At 42.8% G+C, this 21,938-nt stretch overlaps 3 protein-coding genes across 3 annotated transcripts; all 3 read left to right on the forward strand.

Annotated features, from left to right (window-relative positions):
* The first annotated feature begins 10,956 nt into the window (after positions 1–10,956).
* ppp1r27a (protein phosphatase 1, regulatory subunit 27a) lies at positions 10,957–13,090 on the forward strand. The gene is made up of 3 exons (XM_047571791.1): positions 10,957–11,643; positions 11,737–11,887; positions 12,352–13,090. Exons 1-3 carry the CDS (start codon positions 11,205–11,207, stop codon positions 12,470–12,472), a joined length of 711 nt encoding a protein of 236 aa, XP_047427747.1. The 5' UTR covers positions 10,957–11,204; the 3' UTR covers positions 12,473–13,090.
* Positions 13,091–13,575: 485 nt separating this feature from the next.
* mcrip1 (MAPK regulated corepressor interacting protein 1) lies at positions 13,576–17,318 on the forward strand. Its single transcript, XM_047572977.1, has 5 exons — positions 13,576–13,701; positions 14,749–14,842; positions 15,002–15,120; positions 16,361–16,465; positions 16,558–17,318. Exons 2-5 carry the CDS (start codon positions 14,835–14,837, stop codon positions 16,620–16,622), a joined length of 297 nt encoding a protein of 98 aa, XP_047428933.1. The 5' UTR covers positions 13,576–13,701; positions 14,749–14,834; the 3' UTR covers positions 16,623–17,318.
* Positions 17,319–17,814: 496 nt separating this feature from the next.
* alyref (Aly/REF export factor) lies at positions 17,815–20,739 on the forward strand. Its single transcript, XM_047572267.1, has 6 exons — positions 17,815–18,191; positions 19,509–19,670; positions 19,754–19,901; positions 19,985–20,048; positions 20,124–20,322; positions 20,412–20,739. The coding sequence occupies exons 1-6, from the start codon at positions 17,952–17,954 to the stop codon at positions 20,424–20,426; spliced, it is 828 nt and encodes a 275-aa protein (XP_047428223.1). The 5' UTR covers positions 17,815–17,951; the 3' UTR covers positions 20,427–20,739.
* The last annotated feature ends 1,199 nt before the right edge of the window (positions 20,740–21,938 follow it).

Genomic DNA, 21,938 nt, shown 5'->3' on the forward strand with positions numbered 1-21,938 from the left:
TTCACTGGTTTTCTGTAAAATCCACAATTAAAAATCCTTCCCCGTTCACACTGGGCCCTTCAACGCGTAGCTCCATCATCTATTAGTAGAACGGTTTCTATGGAAGTGCAGGCCTCCTTCCTGGAGTCTGTGAAGTAGAGTGAGATATCACAGGTTGGGTTCAGGAGTCAGAACTTCTTTGGTTCAGCTTCAAACTTTTCTTTTTGATGAAGCTTAAAAAGTTAAAACGTCCCTTTGGCCTCATTCTGGCCTTAAATTAACATCCATCTTTAAGTTCCTGTGTTGACACCCGCTCTAAATTAAACCATGTTTGAGATCTGATGCCAGTTTGTAGATAAGCAGCAGCAGCGCCACCATGTGGTCGGTAGAATATTGTAACAGCTTCTGTCTCTATTAACAGACGGTACCACAGAATGTATAAAGTTGGAGGTGGAACAGCTCCTCTGAATAGAAGCCAAAGCTAGTAGAGCTCCCCCTGGTGGCTGAAGGCTGCACTATATCTCATAAGCTCCACCCCCTCCATGTTAGTGGGCGGGACTTGAGCCAAACTAAAAATACACATCAAGTCATTTTTTTTTCAAGGATGCCTTCAGTCGGTGGTATCGTCTCATGTTCGATACCAACGATTTACTTTCCGATCCGATATGGAGTAAAATTCAAGCTGGTATCGGTGATACCAATGCTTAAAAAAACTAAAAAAAAAAAGTAGTAGTGTAGTAAAGTAAAGTAGTGTAACAGCTCAATAGTTTAGTTACTTTCTACTACTACATTACCTGGAATGGCTGAAGTATCAAAAGTATCGATATTTTGATTTGAGAGCATAAAGACCTGGTATCGGAAGTATCGATATTTCAGTATCGGTCCACAACTTCTGTCATTTTAGATGGTTGATATAAAATATATATATGTTGATGAACGTTTGAGTGTTTTTTTTATTAGTTTTGATTTAGTTCGTTATTTGACACCATAGAAACAGGTGTGACATAATAGAGACCACCAGTTGCCATGACAACCGCTCCGTAAAGAGCTGTAAACAAAAAAAAAAATTTAAAAACAGCTACACTATGTGTATAATCCAGTATTTCCTTGTAACTTTTGGCCGTGGAGCAGAGCGCAGTATTAATTTAATAAAAAAACAAGTGAGTCTGGAAGAAGTTTGTTGAGATTAGATCAAATTAGATTAGATTAGATTAGATTAGATTAGATTAGATTAGATTAGATTAGATTAGATTAGTCCGAGTTGAAGATTCAATTATGTACGATGTGATTTATTGAATAAAAACTAATTTCATCTACTTTCTTATCGCGATGCATCAAAATGTCTTTCTCTAAACTACGCACAAATTTGCCGGTTGATATTTTTCTGCTGCCATTTTACTGCTTTTTACGTTCTGGGATTCTCACGGACGTCGCTGTGTTTGGGTTTCCACCTGCCCGGCCTGAAGACGATGAGGCCTGGATGGGACTGGATCTGAGAGCAGGAGGCCGGTTCTCTCCGGGTTCACTTAGTTCATGGCCGCTGCTGTCGACAGTTTGGATCATGCGGATCTGCTTTTTGACAGGAAGCTCTTGAGAACGGCGAGCGGAGGATCAAATCCATGTGGGAATCCGGGAAACCCGACACCCGAGCTAACGGCCTTCCACCGACCCACATGCTTCCCATGTCCGTTAACGTATAGACGAGGGCTTCGTCTCCATTAGCCCCCTGTGTGTCTGTCTGTCTGTGCATGCTGCCGCTTTCTCCACGGCTGAGATTGTGCTAAGTCTTCATGAATGTGTGCTTATGCGACACCCGGGTGCGATACAGTGTTTGCACCTTTTCCCTCGGAGGCATCTGATTCTGGATGCGCTTCCTGGCTCCTGCAGGGTCCACAGAGGAACAAGCCAACGGATACGTTTCCGGGGCTGTGGTGCCAAAATGAAACCCACTCCCACGCTGAGGATAGAACCACCTTAGTCAACTCCTGGTTTATTAATCAGATTACTTAACGGAGCTGGCTGACCTTGGTAAAAAAAAAAAAGGGGGGGACAGCGTATTCTGATTTGAAACTGTACACAGGAATGAGTCGCTATAATTAAACAGCAGACGGACGGATTTTTATATTTGGGTGCGTGAGTTTGAGACTGAATCACCGAGTCGCCCCGTTTTAAAGCGGAGCTACAACTCTGAGGGCGTGAAGGTGGTTGAAGTACATTCCTCCGGGTCATTTCAGGCTCCCAGCATTTTGCCCAAGGATGGTGCTGTTCTGCTTTCGGATCCCGAGGAGGGATTTACTGCCCTCCTAAAACTTACGATGCATGAAGCCGTGCACCCTGAAAGACCTTTGGGATTCCTGTTACAAGGAGAGCCTGCCCCCCCGCCCCCTCCCCAGTCACATGATCGATGCCCACAGTGTCTATAGTGTGGTTGTTGAGGGAGGGGGCGTGGCCTCGCGTATAGACGAGTCCAGCAGCTTCAGATCGAGCCTCTGTCCACGCTTTCTTTCTGCCGTGAAACCCGACCCGGCCCCTCCTGGGTCTGGAGCACGGGCTCCCAAGCTGCCATTGGCTGCTATGCTAAAATTAGCATATTGACCCCTGTGAAATGCATTCTGGGAATATCCTGTCTTTCACTTGGCCTTATGGAGCGAGCGCTGTTTCTGGTGTTCAGGGGCAGCGGTGAGGTCATAGACTAGACCTCATCTTCCCTCCGCCGCCTGCAGAGGAACCGTGATATCAAACACATCGTCCTAAATATACATTCATGTCCTTATACTGTATCTGCATGTTCAGTAAATCCTTTCTACACGCTAACTTTCAGCTTATGAAGAAAATCCACATGGTCACATCATCAGGCCGAATGTCTTTACACATGTCTCATCACATTTACAGAACAGTCTGTGATGTATTTAAAGAGTCCTTCTATAAAAACTTGAGTTGTGCAGCAACTCTTTTAACGTGCACAGAAGTAGAACAGAGAATAGTAACGATAAACTGAGCGGAGACGATTTTAGTTTTAATGAAACGAGACGATACAGTGATGAGACGAGACCAGACGAGACAAGAGACACACACATGACATGACACGATACAATGAGCTATACGATACGATACGATACGATATGATACAATATGATACGATACAATACGATATGATACAATATGATACGATACGATACGATGAGCTATACGATAACATACGATACGATGAGCTATACGATACAATACAATACGGTACGATATGATACAATACGATACGATACAATACGATGAGCTACACGACATGACACGATACGATGAGATATACGATAATATACGATACGATATGATACAATATGATACGATACGATACAATACGATACGATATGATACAATATGATACGATACGATACAATGAGATATACGATACAATACAATACAATATGATAGGATACGATACAATATGATACGATGAGCTATACGATAACATACGGTACGATGAGCTATACGATAACATACGATACGATACGATACAATATGATACGATACAATAACATGATACGACACGATACGATGAGCTATACGATACGATGCCATAGGATACGATACGACACGATACGATGAGCTATACGATACGATGCCATAGGATACGATACGACACGATACGATGAGCTATACGATACAATATGATACGATACAATGAGCTATACAATAGGATACGATACGATACGACATGATACAATACGATGAGCTATACGATACGATACAATATGATACGATACAATACGATACGATACGATACGATGAGCTATACGATACGATACGACATGATACGATACGATACGACATGATACAATACGATGAGCTATACGATACGGTACAATACTATAAGATACGATATGATGAGCTATATGATACGATACGATACTATAAGATACGATACGATATGATACGATACGATACGATGAGCGATACAATAACATATGATACGATATGATACGATACAATATGATACGATATGATACTATAATGTGCTATAGGTACGATGATATGATACCTGCAGCGATATTATATTATTATATTATATTTTATTTTATTCTGTCTCCAGCCAATTTAAATACCGATCTATGGCTACAATCCAACGTCAAGCCAACGCACTAAAAACTACTTTAAAATCTGCTTTATGGACGTTAAGTCATTCATGTGAAAGAGTCATTGGTTGAAGGGACATGAACGAGAACCTGATAGGACCTGTTGCACCACAACGAGACGAGACGAGATACGACGCAACACAACCTGATCCGATCTGACACATTGATCTGAAACAAGATACGCTAAGAGGTGACGAGAAACGACACAACACGACTAGATACTCTACAGCAAGACAACACGACACAATACGACGTGACATAAACCGATACATTACAATAAAATAACAAAATAAGATAATGATGGAATGAGGCACCATACAATACAACACGATATGATACAACGAGACGAGACACAACAAAAGATGAAATGAGGTAAAATATAATACGAATACGTGAAATGTACATTTTTTCCTGGTTGCGTTGTTATATAAAGGCTGCAGGCTGCAGGGAGTCTGGGTCAGGGGGCTGAGCCTCCATTGTCCTTCATATACTGAGCAAAGGTTACGTGCAGCAGGTTCCACCTGTTTGATGTCCTCCATCTTTAATTGTTTAAGCCCTCACAAATCCAAGAAATTAATCTGTGGTAATCTGCCGCGGCCTGGACGCTGACTGTTTCCTGACTGTGCACCCCGATTGTGCAACGGGGCATCGAGAAAATTAGACACACGTACGCACGGTGTTTAACCCCCGGCCTCCTTTTCCGAGGATGCCGGCTCCGGCTAAAGTAACTCTATCCTCCCGCAAACACTCGGCACAGCCTCTGTGCTGCACCCACTTTTCATGTGTGCGTCGCGGACAGCTGCAGCGCCTGTTTACAGCCTCGTCCCCGTCCCCCGGCGAAGCCTTATTATACCTCGTCTTTCACATCGGCCAGCGACTGGACCGATTCCAGCTCATTCTAAGGCTTTAGACTCTCCCTCTCAGGACAGTTTATTCACAGCTTATAGTTTTATTGCTGCACGGAACAATATCAGAGTGTTTATGTGGAGGGTCGGGGAAGTGGCTGCGTTTAGATTTAAGCCCTTTCTTATGCCAACGTTTAGACACGGCCCGTGTTGTTGTGTTTGTCTTGGAACAAAAAGCACATTCGCACTCAGTGGGAGCAGTTTGCAGAGTTCATTCCTCTCCTCAGCCGGTCTGCAGCTGCTTCAGTCCTCGGCTCTTATTAATGATTTTGTATGTTTAACACAAGACGGGGAAAGTGCACAAAACTGACCTGCAAAAAACCTTAGCGTCAGACCCAAGATTCAAGATATTTATTGTCGTACGCGTTGTAACGTTCTTGCTCCATATCTGGTAAATAAAAAGCCTAAAAGCCGAGTTTAGTTACGTGCTCTGAGCCTCGAGCTGCACATGTGAGGAGGTGTTGATGGAACGGTTCAGGAGTCTGGTGCCCGAAGGCAGAAACTGTTTGTGGGTGGTGTTGTTGTTGTCGTCCTTGATTTCACACTCGTCCTGCAGCGAGGACTTTGTGAGGAGGTTGCGTAGTTGTGTTGTGCACCGTCCTCTGTTGTGACGTCGCGTGTTCTCCTCATGACCCCAGTCGTGTAAAATGTCCCGGGGGTGAAAGGATTTTCTTTAAATCTAGAGTATGAATTAATATACATGGAATTATGTAAATGAGCAAAACAAATGATACGAGTTTGGGCGTCTTTCTGGAACATTTTCTGGATTATTTTGCATTAATCATCCAAAGAGGACTCGTCTGTTTTAAAGACACGTCTTAGTGGAGATTTCTTCACACTCAATAAATCCCTAAATTTTGAATTTGGAAACCCAGTGTTGATTTCACATTCTGTGTGAACACTGCACCAGAAATAAATTATTAGTGCACAAAATGTGTGTGTGAGCCGACGTCAGAGGATTTATTTCTGTACTTATGAACAGGTTAGTTTTACATTTTACTTTTACATAGAGATTATTTGCTGGTTTATTGGAGTATTTCCTTGTATAGTTCATTTTGAACCTGTACGTCCTTATAAACACTTTAAACAAGTTAAAACTGTAGAAGCAGTGCTTCAGTTATTTATATATAATAATATAATATATAATATATTTTGCTCTGGGGATGAACAATAGATTCTCACTAAATGAAGCTAAAACAAAATTCATGTTGTTTAGTGAAGGTAGAAAAAATTGTGACACAAAATTAAATTTGGAAATTGATAGAGTTCATGAAATAAAGGTTTTAATAGATCACAAACTCTGGTGGAAACCACATGTAGATAAACACGTAAAACAAAAAGTTGCTCTTCCCTGTAAAATAAAACATTAACTTAAGAAAAGCTTCTATATTATAAACTTCACTGATACTGTGGAGGTTTATAAATCAAAATAAAGTTAGGTCCCATAATTAAACTACACGAGTAATAAATAAAGTGGGTTATTTATTGATTGTGACACATTAAAATTTTCGGATATAGTTCAATTAAAAATATGAGGAATAAAAGCCTATTAATTAATTAATTAATTAGGGAAGTTTTTAATTTAAGAGGCTGAAATATGTAAAATGAGAACAAATGTAAAATGTTCTCGCTGATAAACTGAAGTTATGTTGTTCTACATGAATTTTCCAAAAAGCCCTGAAATGTGAGATGATTGAAGATTTTATATATATATGTGTTGTTGGTTTGTTTTTTTATTTGAATAGTTCAACTTTTGTATTTTTCTGCAGATATTCAGTTTCTTTTATCTAGTTTAGGTTTATACTATAAACCTCTGAATCCTTTTTGGTCCATGATTAAGACGTTATGCTGTGAATTAAATCATAGAAACTAATATAAAATAAAATAAAACATACTTTCAGGAATCTAAAGAACTTGTTGATATTTAAATTTAATATTTAATATTCCTTTCAACCTGCAGAAATCATTCAGTAGCAGGAGATTAAACCACAGCTGTGATTTTTAGCCAAGTTCATTGATTTATTGTCTGATTGTATCAGGTTTTTAATTTGCCTTTTGTCTCCTAATCGTTCCCGGGTTGAAACTTCCTGTGAAACTTTTAAAACAAATGTCCTTTAAGCAGAAACACACTGGATGTGTGATTCTGCGGGTAAATCCTGATCTAATCTAACACAAACATTCAGTCAGAGTCTAATGATTAAAAACGTTTTCTCGTGGAAACTCTGATCTCATGCCCTCGTGTTTCTGTGCCTCAGGAATGTGGAGGAATGGGAAGAACGAGGGCAGCGCCGTGAATGTGAGGCCGGGCGACAGATGGGTTTGTTTGGCTCGGCTCACTTTTCTAACGCGCTGGCATCAAACTCGTCTCTCCAGGTTTGTGAATTCACTGAAACGACACTTTATCTCGTAGTCGTTCCCTGAAAGCGTTTCCACCAGAGAACCTGAGTCGGTGGAGTCGGTGGAGGCCGTGTGGACGGCGTAGACGCTGCTGCAGCATTCTTCACGCAGGATTATCCGCCTCCTGATTTAGATCCAGCTCCTTTTGTCCGCCCTCCACGCGTGCAGTAACCAGATACACCTCCGCCCCGCCGAGTATCTCCCTCTGGGCCCGACAGGATCCAGACACGGACCTGATTCCTCGCTGCGCTGCTCGTCCAGAGATCCAGGTGTGTTCAGACGCCGCCTGTGATGTGGAGACGACTCCTGTTTCCCCCCGTGGGACCACACATGCTCTCACAGCAGCGCGAGGGTTTCTCAGAAAAAAGGCTTGTGAGGCTTTGCAAGAGCTGCAGAATCTCAGCGGTGACGCCTTCGTAAAAAATAAATAATATTTCGTAGAAGCTGTGACTCCATATAAACAGAATTTAAAGTGTGACTTGTGTCACACTGACCTTTTAAAACAACATCGCCTGTGAGGATTGCATCCTGCATTCACAGCGTGCTCTGCACAGGCCAGGACGCTTCACAGCTCTTATATTTAGAAGCTAAAGTCACGTCCAACCTGCCTCGTACCTACATCACTGAAGTCATGCATAGCTGCCTGATTCGTTAGCACGCACGGCGCAGCGGTAATTTCTCTGTGGGACCAGTCTGAGTTCACTTCTCCTCGGTCAGAAATCACAAAACGTATTCACATTAAAGGACGAGACTGAACAGGGCAACACATTTACATTGATCTCTGATCTGAGGGGGTGGAGCATCTGAGGTCGTTTTCACACCTGACCAGGAGGACTCAGGTCGATCTGAGCTTTTTGTTTTTGTTTGGGCGCTTGTTGATTGGATGATGTATGAGAGGAAATCCCTCCCTCCTTCTCTCTAAACCCGGAAAAACAGACGTCGGTCAAAGGAAAGTCGACCGTCAGCGTCTGAATACAAACAGAAAACATGAAGTCGACTGTTCTTTATCCTCATGAGATGCAACGTTATGTTTGCAACACATTTTTAATTTCTCCAAGATTTTTAGGATTAGTAGAAAAACTTAGCATCACCTGTGAACAGGAAGTAGTTTTTGGGGAAAAAAGGGCCTCACATGTGTCCATGTGGATTATTTCAGCCACGTGCAACTAATACCTGAACACTGCTGCACAAAAACAGGACGCAAACAATGACGTCCAAACGTCCTCAAACTGCTAATTAGCAACGTTGAAGCTCGTCGTTAAATTTAATATCAAACTGGAAACGTTAAAAAACATAAATGAAAAAGCTTCAACCATCTCGTCCACTTTTGTCCCGTGATTGGCTGTAAAATGAATGTATTGACCCTTTGCTGCCACTAGATGTCAGACAAAAGCGTCCCCTTATGAGGACAACGGGTCTAAATGAAGCAGAATGAGCTGCAATAAAACCTAAAACTTAATGTCCCCATATGAGGACGCAGGATCTCAGGAGGTTATTTATCAAATGCACATCAACGAATCACAAAATACAAGTGGGGGCTTTTCTAAAATGGAGGTTAAACGTTAGCAATTAGTGTCATAGCTTCAGTACAGCAGCTGTCAGTTGTTAACGCTACAGAAGAGACACCATGTGTAGTGAAAAAGGTTTGTGCTGCAGGAGAAACACCTCCCATCATACGTGAGTGAGACAGACCTGTTTTCATCCCTGTTCATCCCTTCCCCTCAACACTTTTCATCCCACACCCTTCCACCCTCCTCATCCCTCCATCCTCTCACTCCCTGTCCACCAACCTTTAAACCTTAATTCTTCTTTTTAGAGCTACAGGCATGAATGAAGCATCTTAAACATCAGCTGAAGGAACTGCAGGGGGGAATCTTTTTATTTTCCATCACAAATTTAAATTCCTTTAAATAAACATTAACATGAATCCAGTGAAGTTAAACTTGAATCTGTCAACACATCAGTCAGGTTATGTTTACGGCAGAAAATGAATATTTGAACCTGTGCATTATTTGAATAGTTTACTATTGAATGCAACATGATAATAATAATGTATATTAATGAACAGCACTGGGCCGAGTTTCATATAGAACATATAGTAGGTGGGAGGTTTGGTTGCTCTCTGCACCGTGGGACATAAACCAGTTTGTCTGGGCTCAGATTATTTTAGAAATTATTTTATATCTGGAATCTCCTCAAACATCCAGACAGATCTTATTCCATCTTTCCCACCGTGACGTCCTGATGATCTGACAGATCCCAGCGATCGGCCTGAAGGGCGGCAGGTAGACAGAGGGGGGGTCAGGAGGGTGTGAGCCCGACGCTATGTATAGACGTAACGTTGGAGACCTTTCCCTGGCGCGTGTCCAGGCGTGGGCTCCTACATGAAGACATTTTCCACAAACCGAGGTTCCCGTTTCTGGTGAAGGAGCATTAGAATAGATTAAGGAAACCCCAGCGTATGTTTGGCAACGTGTCTGAGACCTGCAGCACCTAAAGCAGAACCTCAACACGCGTGTTTGTCTACAAATATGCTTCGTTTGTAGACTCCTGACATAAACCATCTTAACTGATTATTATTATTCTCGGATTAAACAAATAATCCTCCTCCTCTGCTTTAAAAAAGCCGCCGGACGTGACCGTGTTTTCTCTCTAAACCCAAAGGCATCGACATGTTTTCAGTCTTTAAATCACTGTAATCGTGTAAATGAAATGAAACGAGCTGCGATCGCTTCATGGCTCCGTGCAAGGTCACACTCCAAGCGCTCGGAGTTGTGTCGAGAAACTAAATCTGGGGACGGCAGCTCGGCTATTTCTTCTGTTGCGTTGGCTGCGTCTGTGAAATGCCCAAGTCTTCCTCCAAAGGTTGTGAGGACCAGTTATAGCCGGCGTGTCGCGGCCGTGGGCTCATGACGAGAACGCGCTTCTCTGCTTTCCGAATAACAAACAGTTGTGTTTTTTCTCTGGACACCGTGTGATTTTTCATGCGGTTTCGTGTGGACGACGCCCACACACACACACACATAACCTCCACAGAGAGGGTGAAGTTTTACGGCTGTATCTGGTTGTGATGCAAAGGGCAAACATGTAGTTGTCACATGGCCGACGTGAGGGTCAGCGAGGAACATGAGAAGAAGCACAGACAAACAGACACGTTACCTAAAACTAAATCTATTTCTAAAGTCTCCTAAAATGTGACGTAAGAGGACGAATCAACAAAACGTGTCTTTGCTTTGTTTTGACTCGGTTCAAACTGACGTAAAGACAAAAAAAAGGGGAAATAACTGGAGAATCTGGTGCATTCGAGGAATGTCGCCCCACTTCTTCAGCTCTGGACTAATCACAGCTGTTTAGATGTTTACGTGGGAACCTGTTGGAGTCGGAGGGAACGCTTTGGTTGTCAACATTTTTTATGGTCGGGGGGGGCGGGTGCAGTGTCAGAGGACATGTGACCAGGCGGCGGGAGGAGCCCCCTTCATTTCTAAGCTGAAGTCACTGGATGTTGGAGCCTAAAATAAGAACTGCAGAGGGTATATAGGGACCCCGTCCCCGTCGGCCCCTCAGACAACATGAGCCGCGAGCGTCAGCGGGAGCCAGAGAATCGGATATGACCGAGTGAAGCGAAAAGGATTTGGAAAAGTGATCATTCAGGAGCTGAAACTAAAGACTGAACGGACTGAAAAAGGCGAAGGATACTGCTCTTTTTATTGGATTGTTCCGTTCCTTTGGATTTCTCTTCTTCCTTCCTCCTGAGCTCAGAGCAAAGAGGAGGACGACGAAACCACAAGCGAGGATGAAGTACAACTATCACACACCCGTGTCCACGTACACCGGCAGGTCACAGTACACGCCGACGTACATCACGCCGAGCCACTACACGCCGTCACACTACACGCCAGCATCAGCGTACACGAGCACGTACGCCTCGGCCTCGAAGTACAAACCGACGCAGTACAGCACCACCTCCTACACCCCGTCCCACTACACGCCGTCCTACAAAGCTGCGTCCACGTACGTCCCGTCCTACAGCAAAGCTTCCCGGGCCAGTTCCACCCGTCGCACACAGGCTCAGGAGAAACCAGCGCCCGTCATCCCCGTCGTACCCGCAAAGAGGACGGTGCACTTCCCCAACGACATCATCTTCCAGGACATCGTCCGGCGAGGAGACATGGAGCAGATCGGCCGCTTCATGAGGGCGAGGAAGGTCCGCGTGGACACGCTCTTCCACTCAGGTGAGTTTTTCTTCTCCCGCTCTTTGAGGCGACGCCCGGAGAGAGAGGAGAGGCGGCGTCGCAGGGGGCTCACGTTTAAGTTTGTGTGCGCAGGAATGGCGGCGCTGCACGAGGCCGTGCTGACCGGGAACCTGGAGGTGGTGAAGCTGCTGGTGAAGTACGGCGCCGACGTCCACCAGAGGGACGAGGACGGATGGACGCCGCTCCACATGGCCTGCAGCGATGGATACCCGGAGATCGCCAGGTAGAAAATGACAAATAACAGTAATACAGAGCAGTGTTAGTTTAAATATCAGGTCTGAGTTTAAGATTTGGATGGTAAATGGTTTCAATGGTTTGCACAATAAAAACTGTAGCATGCAAACGTCAAATAAAGGCATGAAATATAAACTTATTAATAGAAAAGTCGTTATTCATGCGGCCTTTTAAAAGAGACAGTGACCTTCTCAGACTAATTACTGCTGCATGACACAGGTAGTTTATTTCTGGACATAGAAAACCAGGAGAAGAAATACAATTTAACCCTAAAAGTAAGAAATGTTCTGTTGTAACAAAGCAAGAAAAACTGCACAGATGAGAATTTATGATGTAAAAAAAGAAAAACTTCCTTATTGTGAGAGCTAAGCTAAAGATGAACCATCAACTACGGCAAATTTACACACAGCGTGTAGATTATTCTGTATTTATGTCCTTTTATTTCTTTGCCAGTTATCTCCTGTCGATGGGAGCCAGCACTGAGGCAGAGAACGAGAGCGGAGAGAAGCCAGCAGACCTGATAGACCCGGACTGTAAAGAGCTGGCACAGCTGTTTGAAACCGGCTGCGTTTAAAAAAAAAGGAAAAGAAAGAACCACTGAGAACTCAAGAATACGAAGAAACCAAACGAACGTCAGGGCGCGGGAGAACATTTCCAACTCAGCTCACAGGAAAGCGACATTCTGTTTGTTAGTTTCTAAAGTGAACGGTTATTTTGAGATGCTCCATTAAGTTTTTTTTTCTTTTTGTGGTTATTTTATTTTATTTGACTTTGTTTTGTGTATTTGTATATCGATCACACCACCAGTGACGGTCTTTTTGTGTCGTCACTTTTTATGGTTGCACTCTGCAAACTGTACGTTTTCCAAAATGTGGTGATACGTGGACTTTATAACATAGATTTTGGTTATTGTGTAGGAAGAGTTGTGTTTCCTTGCTGCTGGGCAGAAAGAGGATCATCCACATTAATAAGTAACACTTTATTAATAATCAGTCCTTTTTAAAAAAGAAAAAAAAGACACCAGGTTACATGTTGCACAATCTCTTTGACCTGCTGCTGTGTTTCCCTAATGTGTTATTTCGCTGTTTTCTGTAGTAAAAATGCAAATGTCAGCGAAGAAAGTCTTATAATTTTCTGTTTGCTAATTATTTTTGTACATTTTCATAAATAAAGAAAAAAACTTTTGTAAAGATGTCGTGAGTTGTCGTGTGATCGGTTTGATAGAATTTAAACTATATTACGGGACCAGAGATCAGTTAAACTTACGCTCATCAAATCATCCTGTTCTCAGTTTGAAGAATTGTCACTGAGAACAACATTACCCAGAATTCCCTCAATCTGCTTTAAAATCACCATAGTCGGTTGATAAAATAAATATCCGTAATAAATCAATACATAATATATATTTAATATTTAATAAAATAAATATCCATAATAAATCAATACATAATATATATTTAATAAACGTATGAAGATAGATAGATAGATAGATAGATAGATAGATAGATAGATAGATAGATAGATAGATAGATAGATAGATAGATAGATAGATAGATATTTTATTTTTGGGGATATTCGATGTCCAGTAGCTTCTTCTACTTCTTCTTATTATTATTACTATTAATATTATTAATACTACTACTACTACTTCTACCGCTACTATTACCGGAAGCTATTTCGCTTTTTACTTCCGCATCTGTTCCCGGAAGTGGTTGGTTGGCATTGGCAACGCTTTAGCCGCTTTTAGCAGGTCTAACGGCGAACAGTCTGAATAAAGACATCCAAAGGAGCCATTATACACAGGTTTGTTAAATATATTTATAACCAACAACTGGACGGCGTGTAAATATAAAACAGGACGACGGGATCTCTTTAATAAATCGCTTTTCTGTAACAGTAACGCCAATTCAATATTAGCCGTTTACGAGCTAACGCTAAGACAATTCACCAGCTAGCTGCTACATAGCTAAAGTTAGCTAGCTGGAATTATTGTGCCAGGACATCATATATATATTTAGTAAGCGGCCTCTTAGCACGCATAAGGGCTTTTATGAACTATATTACATGAGCGTTAGTGATTAATTCGCGGAGCTTCCGGTTAGCATTACTGGAGTCACAACGTAAACAAAAGCTTATTGTTTAGCTAACGTCAGCATTTGTTTCTTAGCATACTTTCGCTTCAGAGTAAGTAGTTTACCCCAGTATTGTTGATTGGTTTATTTCTTAGCCTGTGAAGGTCCTCGGTCATCCAGGTCATGGTTTATAATGGTTTATGGAAGCGTTTAAAAAAAAAGCACCTGGACTTGTAGAGTTTGGAGAAGACGTTTCTTCAGTTTCTTTACCATATTCACCACGGTTTTCTGATCTCATCAGATCGTTTATTGAATTGATTTGTGAGCAGCTTGTTAGCAAGTGTTACCTCTGACTGCCAGTAATAGCGAGCATAGGTTTGGGTTTACATATGTGTAATAAGACATAGTTTATTTATCCCACGTATGGGACATTTCCTTTCACAGTAGCGCAGAATTAGGCAAAAACACATACAAATAACAATAACATGTTTGGAAGAATATAGGAAAAATAACAACACTATGAAAAATATATAGTAGAAAATAGAAATATAGAGACATTGTGTATTTACCATGTGGAATGGTAGTTAAAATGTGTAATATAATTGCTAAGATTATCATATGTAGGCAGTGTTGTAGTTTCCATGATTGATGAATGTTTGCCCAACATCCTCCTCTCACCAAACGTCCTGGAAGGAGTCCAGAGAGAACTCCTGGACTGAGCTGGTTTAACGTATTAGATCCTGTGGGAATACTAACTGTTGCGCTTATTGTTTGCTAGAATCCGTCTGAGGATTTGTGAACCTCTGTATCCGTCAGATCCACCCAGCACAGAGGAGCGAGGAGTGAGTACAGACTGCAAACAGAATGACCAGGTATGAAAACAGTCACACCCTCCAGGGCTTTTAATAGTGACCATCAAACAAACTCCCAGGACGACAAATAATATGTTTAACTCTGATTAATGTCCATTTATTTTATGATGTCACTTCCTCATCTGCTGCTAACTCTGTATTTTCATGTTTCACGTGAAGCTCATCTGCTCCCAGGATCGTAAATAGTTACAAACGGACTTCGAGCCCTCGATCCCCTACTAACAGTGGGGATCTGTTCACCCCGGCACATGAAGAAAATGTGCGCTTTATAAATGACAGTAAGTACGGTGTCTAACTATGATGTGTTGATTCACTATGGGACTAAACTTTGCTTTGAGCAGCTTTGGTTTGTTCCTGTAGGGCACTGACTTTTGCAGAAACTTATTTAGAACTTTAATGTTTGAATCTCTGACTTTCCTTTTTTATTAGACTCTCTTGTGGGAAATTGGGGAAATTCTTCTTCACAGCACCGTCTCCGTTCTCCGTTTACTGGACACCTATCAAGACACATAAGATAGAGACAGAACAGTATTTTACGTTTAGCTGAGTCCACACTCTGACCCTTTTAACGAGGCCATTTTGTAAATGGCAGCTTTGGCAGCAGGTATCAGGCTTTTTCCGAAACGAGCCGTTCTGCACCTCAGGGCTCTATTTCTTCTCCCTGAGGGGAGTGGGATGAGACGTGTGAGGTCCTGTTCTAGTGTGGTTGCGATGCGTGTAATGGCCCTTTTATTAAGATCTGTTACATTTGATATGTGGAGACCGATTATTCTGGAAGCTGTGGTGGTTGTGCGTGTGAGTTTGGTCTTGTTTTTAACAGCATATTGAAGAAGCAGGTGGAACAGTTTGGACTGAATCATGCATTTAAACAGCAGCAGGAGGAGATGAGGGTCAACGTAGATTGAACTCAGTAGTATGTGTTATATTCCAAAAACTAAAAGCGTATTCAGATGAAATTAATTTCTTTTATCTGTTATCTAAATACTTCACCTTCTGTGTAACTCATATTTAGCTTGGCTTCAGCAGACTCCTCTGGTTAACATCTTTAGTTTGTTGTGTCATCCTGAACATATGACATGATAAACAGTTAATAGAGCAAGAAAACACGTCCATTTAAATGTGTGGGAGCATTGTAGCATTTAACCATCGTCAGACTAAACTGTCTCTCGGTGTTGGGTTTATCTTTATTGTTTGCAATTTTTTTATGTGTTTAAAGATGAGATTAAGTCATTTGTGTATCTATGCACCTTTCAGGCCTTGTAGCTTAAAGTACAGGTGACCATCTCTGTCCTGATGTTAGTTATTTTAGAGACAAAACATAATGTCCCATCTGAGCTGTTTGAAACTGTGACAGGTAAATGTGGACAGTGTCCGTTAAAGAAGAAACAGCACGAACACGTTGATAAATACGTTTCTTAATGACAGAATCACAGATAATAATATAATTTCACCTGTCAGTGCTTTTTATATTTATTTATTATCCTTAATAAAACAAATGTCGTCTTCATTCGTCCACAGCCTGGCAGTGTGTGCTCAGAGACATCAGATCAACACCAAACAGTGAACGGAATGACCGTGGACCACAGGAATATGTTGAGAAGAACCCAAACCCTAACCTACATTGTAAGTTGTGGTATAAATATTTAATCATGTCCCACTGAAGGAGGACACCAGTTAGACATCACACTACTAACAACATCTCTCTCTTCTTTCAGCTTTCACGCCAGTCGACCTGAGTGACCTCAAAAAGCGCAACACACAGGACTCCAAGAAGTCCTAGTCTTTCTCACGATGATCCCGTGGCTTTTTTTCCAACCATTATTCTCAAGAACTTTTCCTCCACCGGCCCTGCGTCAGCCAGAAAGTTAGCCCCGTCGGCCGGCTGAATACGCTCAATACGAAATTTCTAAACTCTGGAGCACATTGATCGCCGCCATTTTCTTTACCCTTTTACAGCTGACAACGAAGAAAAGATCTGGGATTTCAGGGAGCACAAATTCTTCCCCACTCTGGGTTCATGTTTTTTCAAGTCAAAAAAAAAAAAAAAAATCTACACATACATTCTCTATGTGGACGGGTCTGATGAAAAACCTTCATCGAAATTTGCTGACATCTCATGCTGAGGTGCAAACTGTTGCTCCGCAGGACACAAAAGACTGCAGTCTTAAATCCAATACTACTACTACTACTTATACGACTCTGGAGGAAAACACGTTAAGGGCTGACTCATTTTTTGTTGTTGTTTGTTTTTGAGGAGATAGATTGATTCAATTGTAGAAGTAGTTGAGCGGTCAGATTGAACGGGCAGGTTGTGGAAGCCAAAACACAAACGTAGAAGGCCAACATTTTTATTATACGTTTTCTTGCCCTCGGATGGACTTTATTAAGTATAGGCCTCCCCAAATACGCTTCCCTCGGTTAACTCCCTTACCCCTAAGCCTTGAAACAAAATGTTGAATAAAACAATTTTACAGAACTCCTGCTTGTTTTCATCCTACATGCTGTAAATATATCGTGTTTTCACCACATCAGACACCAATGAATGAAACTACATGAATAACTTTATACCGAAACGAATGAGGGTGGATTTGTACAACCAAATATTTGAAACAAGTCTTCCCAGTTATGCTGCTTTTAGGAATTCAAATAATTAATAATGATAGTGTGAGTCATTTTCATGGCTAATAATTTGCTCCATAGGTGCAATTTCTTAAGTCGACATTTAAAACAATATCACGAGCAAATATATTGAGAATAACTTTTGAAACTGTTTGCTGTAATTATCAGAATAGTTGTAAATTAGTTCTATTGTTTCAGCTTTATCCAAATTGAATCTAAGGAGCTAAACAAACTAATGTTTGTTTTCACTGATAAAACAGGAAGTGTGCGTTACCCTGAGATTTGGGCGTGCGTATTACGTAATGACGCAATATACGTGCCGTGCGTAACGATCCAGTGCGTCCATATATAGCAGGCGGCGGTTCATTGTGTTTTGTCTTCGGCGCAGAGAGCGTTGATTGTTTTTGTGAGAGGGACCAAGAAAGGCTAGGGTGTATTTTTTTTTTTTTGTATTATTTCGTTGGAAGTTTAGTGTTATTGGGGCGGCATCATGACCGATAAAATGGATATGTCTCTAGACGACATTATCAAACAGAACAGGCAGCAGAGAGGCGGAGGCCGCGGTGGAAGAGGTCGAGGCCGCGGAGGCTCAGGCGGCGGCCGCGGAGGAGGAGGCCCCGGGCGACTCGGAGCCGGAGGAGGATTTGGTGGCCGAGGCGGCGGATCCGGCCCCATGAGGAATCGACAGAACCTGAGCCGCGCTAGAGGCAGACCAACGCCTTACAGCAGGGTATGAGAAAGTTAAGAGGAATTGGCTGAGAAAAGGAAAAAGCCTCCGGGTAGCGTCCTTCTGTTCTCCCGAGTAGGCTTGCTAGTCGAGCGAGTAAAATGATTGCTAACCGCCGGGTTTTCCCTCGGAGGAGAGCTCTGTATTGTGCGGTTAAGCATAAGTGGAAGTTGTATACATAAATATGTCCCTTCTCTCACGACCTATGTGTTTTTAAAACGAAGAAGAAGCACAGAGCTAACGTGTTAGCCACGGCGGCTAACTACCCCCGGTTGGATGGAGAAGGCCTCGGCGGCGCCATTTTGAATCCGGCACCGTAAATTAGAGCTAATCCTCCACGGTGCCAAAATTGAGGAAGGAGAAAGGAAGCCACTTTGCCTGAATTGATTTTTTTCCCCATCTCTTTTGGGAGCTTTTTTTTGTTTTTTGTTTTTTTTTTTTACCCGAGATCATTGGAGGTGACGGCGGCCTTTTGTTCGGGAGTGGTCGGCCACAACGCGGGGCCGGTTCGGTGGCTCTTTCAAACCCCAGCGTGGCTGTTGCTTGTGGATGGATCAGTGGACTTTAAAAAAATAATAATAATAATAAAAACACACCTGGTAGTTTTTATACATTCGTCACTCAAGTGTGCACGAGTCTGTAGTCGAATACCAAACACGGCTCCATTCAAAATGGCGTGATCTCAAAATGGACGTTCACATCATCCACGCTCACGCAGAAGGGAAAGAGGCTGCTGCACCGCCCCCCCCCCCCCCAGTTTCTGTTTCTAGTGTCTCCATCCACAACACCCTTCATGGACACTTCGTGACAGCCCGTTTCGTGGCTTGATAAAGAACTCTTGGAAACACCGGTGCGACGCTGGAGGCAACGCTGCTTCAGATGGCGACCGGGTCCCCCCCCCCCTCATGGATCAGATCTGGAGGCGCAGATGGCAACAGAACAGTGGGCAGATTTGGTAGCTAGCCTGGGGGTGGGGTTGGGATCATGCTCTTCTATTTGCTTTACTTAACTAGAAGCTGTAATAAAATATATCCACCGTGTGTGTGTATATATAAATAGATGCACATACACGTCCCCTTGCTTTTTATAGACTTGTATGTCCTTCTGTCTGTGTGAATTCACCTGCTTGCAGTGATGGGGTGGGCAGGGAACATTTTTGGGGGAACCCTCTCTCCGGAGGGGGGGCGCTGAGCAGAGCACCCTGGCCATGTTGGAGGTGGAACCCCCTGCTTGCCCCAGCACCCAGCCGTGTGGACTCTGATTGACAGAGGCAAGGGGGACCCTGAAGTCAGCAGGTGCGTTCTCTTTCGTCTGTTGCAGCCTAAACAGCTCCCCGACAAGTGGCAGCACGACATGTTCGACAACGGCTTCGGCGGCTTCAACGGCGCTGCCGGGGGTGGCGCCGGGGGCGGCGGCGTGGAAACCGGAGGGAAGCTGCTCGTCTCCAACCTCGACTTTGGCGTCTCGGACGCAGACATTCAGGTACTTGGATTTGTTTTGTTTACGTTTGTTGTGTATTGGGAATGTTTTTGTGCTAAATATGGATTGATTGTTTTTTCCTACAGGAGCTTTTTGCTGAATTCGGGACTCTGAAAAAGGCTGCGGTTCATTACGACCGGTCGGGAAGAAGCTTGGGAACGGCTGACGTCCACTTCGAAAGGAGGGCAGATGCGCTCAAGGCCATGAAACAGTACAACGGCATCCCTCTCGATGGTGTGATTTCTACAAATCTCGTATTTTCTCGTTTCTTTAATTCCTGAATACGTTGAGACGTTCACACTGTCCTGTCTCTGTAGGGCGGCCCATGAACATACAGCTCGTCACATCACAGATCGACACACAGAGGCGACCCATGCAGGGGTGAGTTAAAGTCTGTGCAACAACTTCAAACCGTCAGCGTTGTTGGTGATTAATTGTATTTTCTTGCCCCCCCAGTCTGAACAGAGGCGGCGGCGGCGGAGGCATGAACAGAAGTCGTGGCGGCGGCGGAGGCTTCAGCGGCATGCAGAGAGGCCGGGGGGGTCGGGGCGCAGGCGGAGCCAGAGGCAGAGGACGGGGCGGTCGAGGCGGCGCAGCCAAGAAGCCGCTGTCAGCAGAGGAGCTGGACGCTCAGTTAGACGCCTACAATGCCAGAGTACGCCGAGTTATCCAAACACCACCTGTGTCCCATCGACCACTCGTGCTTTTTACAGCTGTCTCACGTCGCTCTCTTTGTTTTTCCAGATGGACACCAGCTAAAGAACCCGTCTACTCCAACTCGTCGTCCCCTCCTTTCTGCACAGAAGGGCGGTTGTTACAGATGTGCAGAATATTTTACACTTGGTTGTGTTTCGATGTGAAATTATTGTTCCAACCTCTTCTTTTAAATGCTCCAAAGTGTTTTTTACCGGTATTTTTTTCCCCCCTTTTTTCTGAAGAAAATGGTTTTGGCTGTAGGTTTATGAATTGGGGAGACCCCCCCACCCCGCCCCACCCCACCCCCAGTCCATCCCTCTCTCCCCTGTAGTTAAAGAAACCTGTAATAAAAACCTGCAGTGCATATTAACCACAACAACCGTCTCCTTGTTTGTTTGCATGTTTTATGACGAAACTACATCTGTTCTCGGTTTTACTACAGGTCTGTTTTAAAGAATTAAGACTTTCCTCCAGTTCCACAGCACAGCCACTAGATGGCGCTCTTTAACTACAGCTCTGTTTTATTTATTTGTTTTTAATTTTGTTATCTTCCCTTCAAGGGATTTGAATATCTTTCAATCAACTTTATTTATATAGCACGTTTAAAAACCACAGGGGAAGCAAACGTGCTTTACATTAGGACATAAAATAGATTTAAGATTAAGATAAAAGGCGTGAAAAACACAAAATCACTTCAAAAACAAGCAAAGAAAACAGAACTTCATGCATTGAATCTGACGTGCGTTACTCGTGTATTCTGGGATCTATTGTTGGATAAAATCGTGGGCTGTTCTGCTCATGTAATATGTAAGAAGGAAGCTGAAGCTGAGGTGAACGCGTAGAGGCTCAAAGTGCAAAGCCGAACCATTAAAGGAAGTATTTCCTGCATGCCCACACGTGCTGCAGCCTATCAGGTTCAACCTAACATGTTCCGGTACTGATTTTTACAACCGAGGCGCAACTTTTGTTTGCAGCCTTATCAGCGATGTGGTCTCATTTCAGGATGGAGAGGCAAATATATAAAATGATAAACTGATTCCTCTGATCTCTGACATACTTTATTACTCTCAGGTTTTGCATTTAAGTGGTAGATGCTTAAATATAAAATATTTATTGCATTTATAGTTTCAGGAAAAGTGAATAATAAATCTTGGATCAACAAACAATAATTAGACTTTATTCACTCACAAGGGGAATTGTTTGATAGTTGTACATAACAAGCACGTTTAAGAACCACAGGTAAAGATAAAATAAGTGAAATATGTCGTTAGCCTAACTGTCTAAGTCATTTGTTGCCTTATTGTTTTGTGAAAACGTTCAAATATATGATTTAGGCAGCTGTGCTATTAGGCTAACGGTATGAAATGCTACACTTTACTCAGGTTTTTATTTATTATTATTATTATATTATATTTAATGAGTTTTAAGAAAAGTTTTGTCCGTTTTTATTATTAGTAATATTCTTTTATTTCTTCACGTGTCGATTACTAGACTTGAACTCATGTTACGTAAATTCTAACCAAGGCGGCGGACCAGGAGCGTTGTGCGCATGTCAGGCAGACTACGAGCGTTGTG

Source organism: Mugil cephalus, chromosome 20 (genome assembly GCF_022458985.1).
Source record: "Mugil cephalus isolate CIBA_MC_2020 chromosome 20, CIBA_Mcephalus_1.1, whole genome shotgun sequence".
NCBI lineage: Eukaryota > Metazoa > Chordata > Actinopteri > Mugiliformes > Mugilidae > Mugil > Mugil cephalus.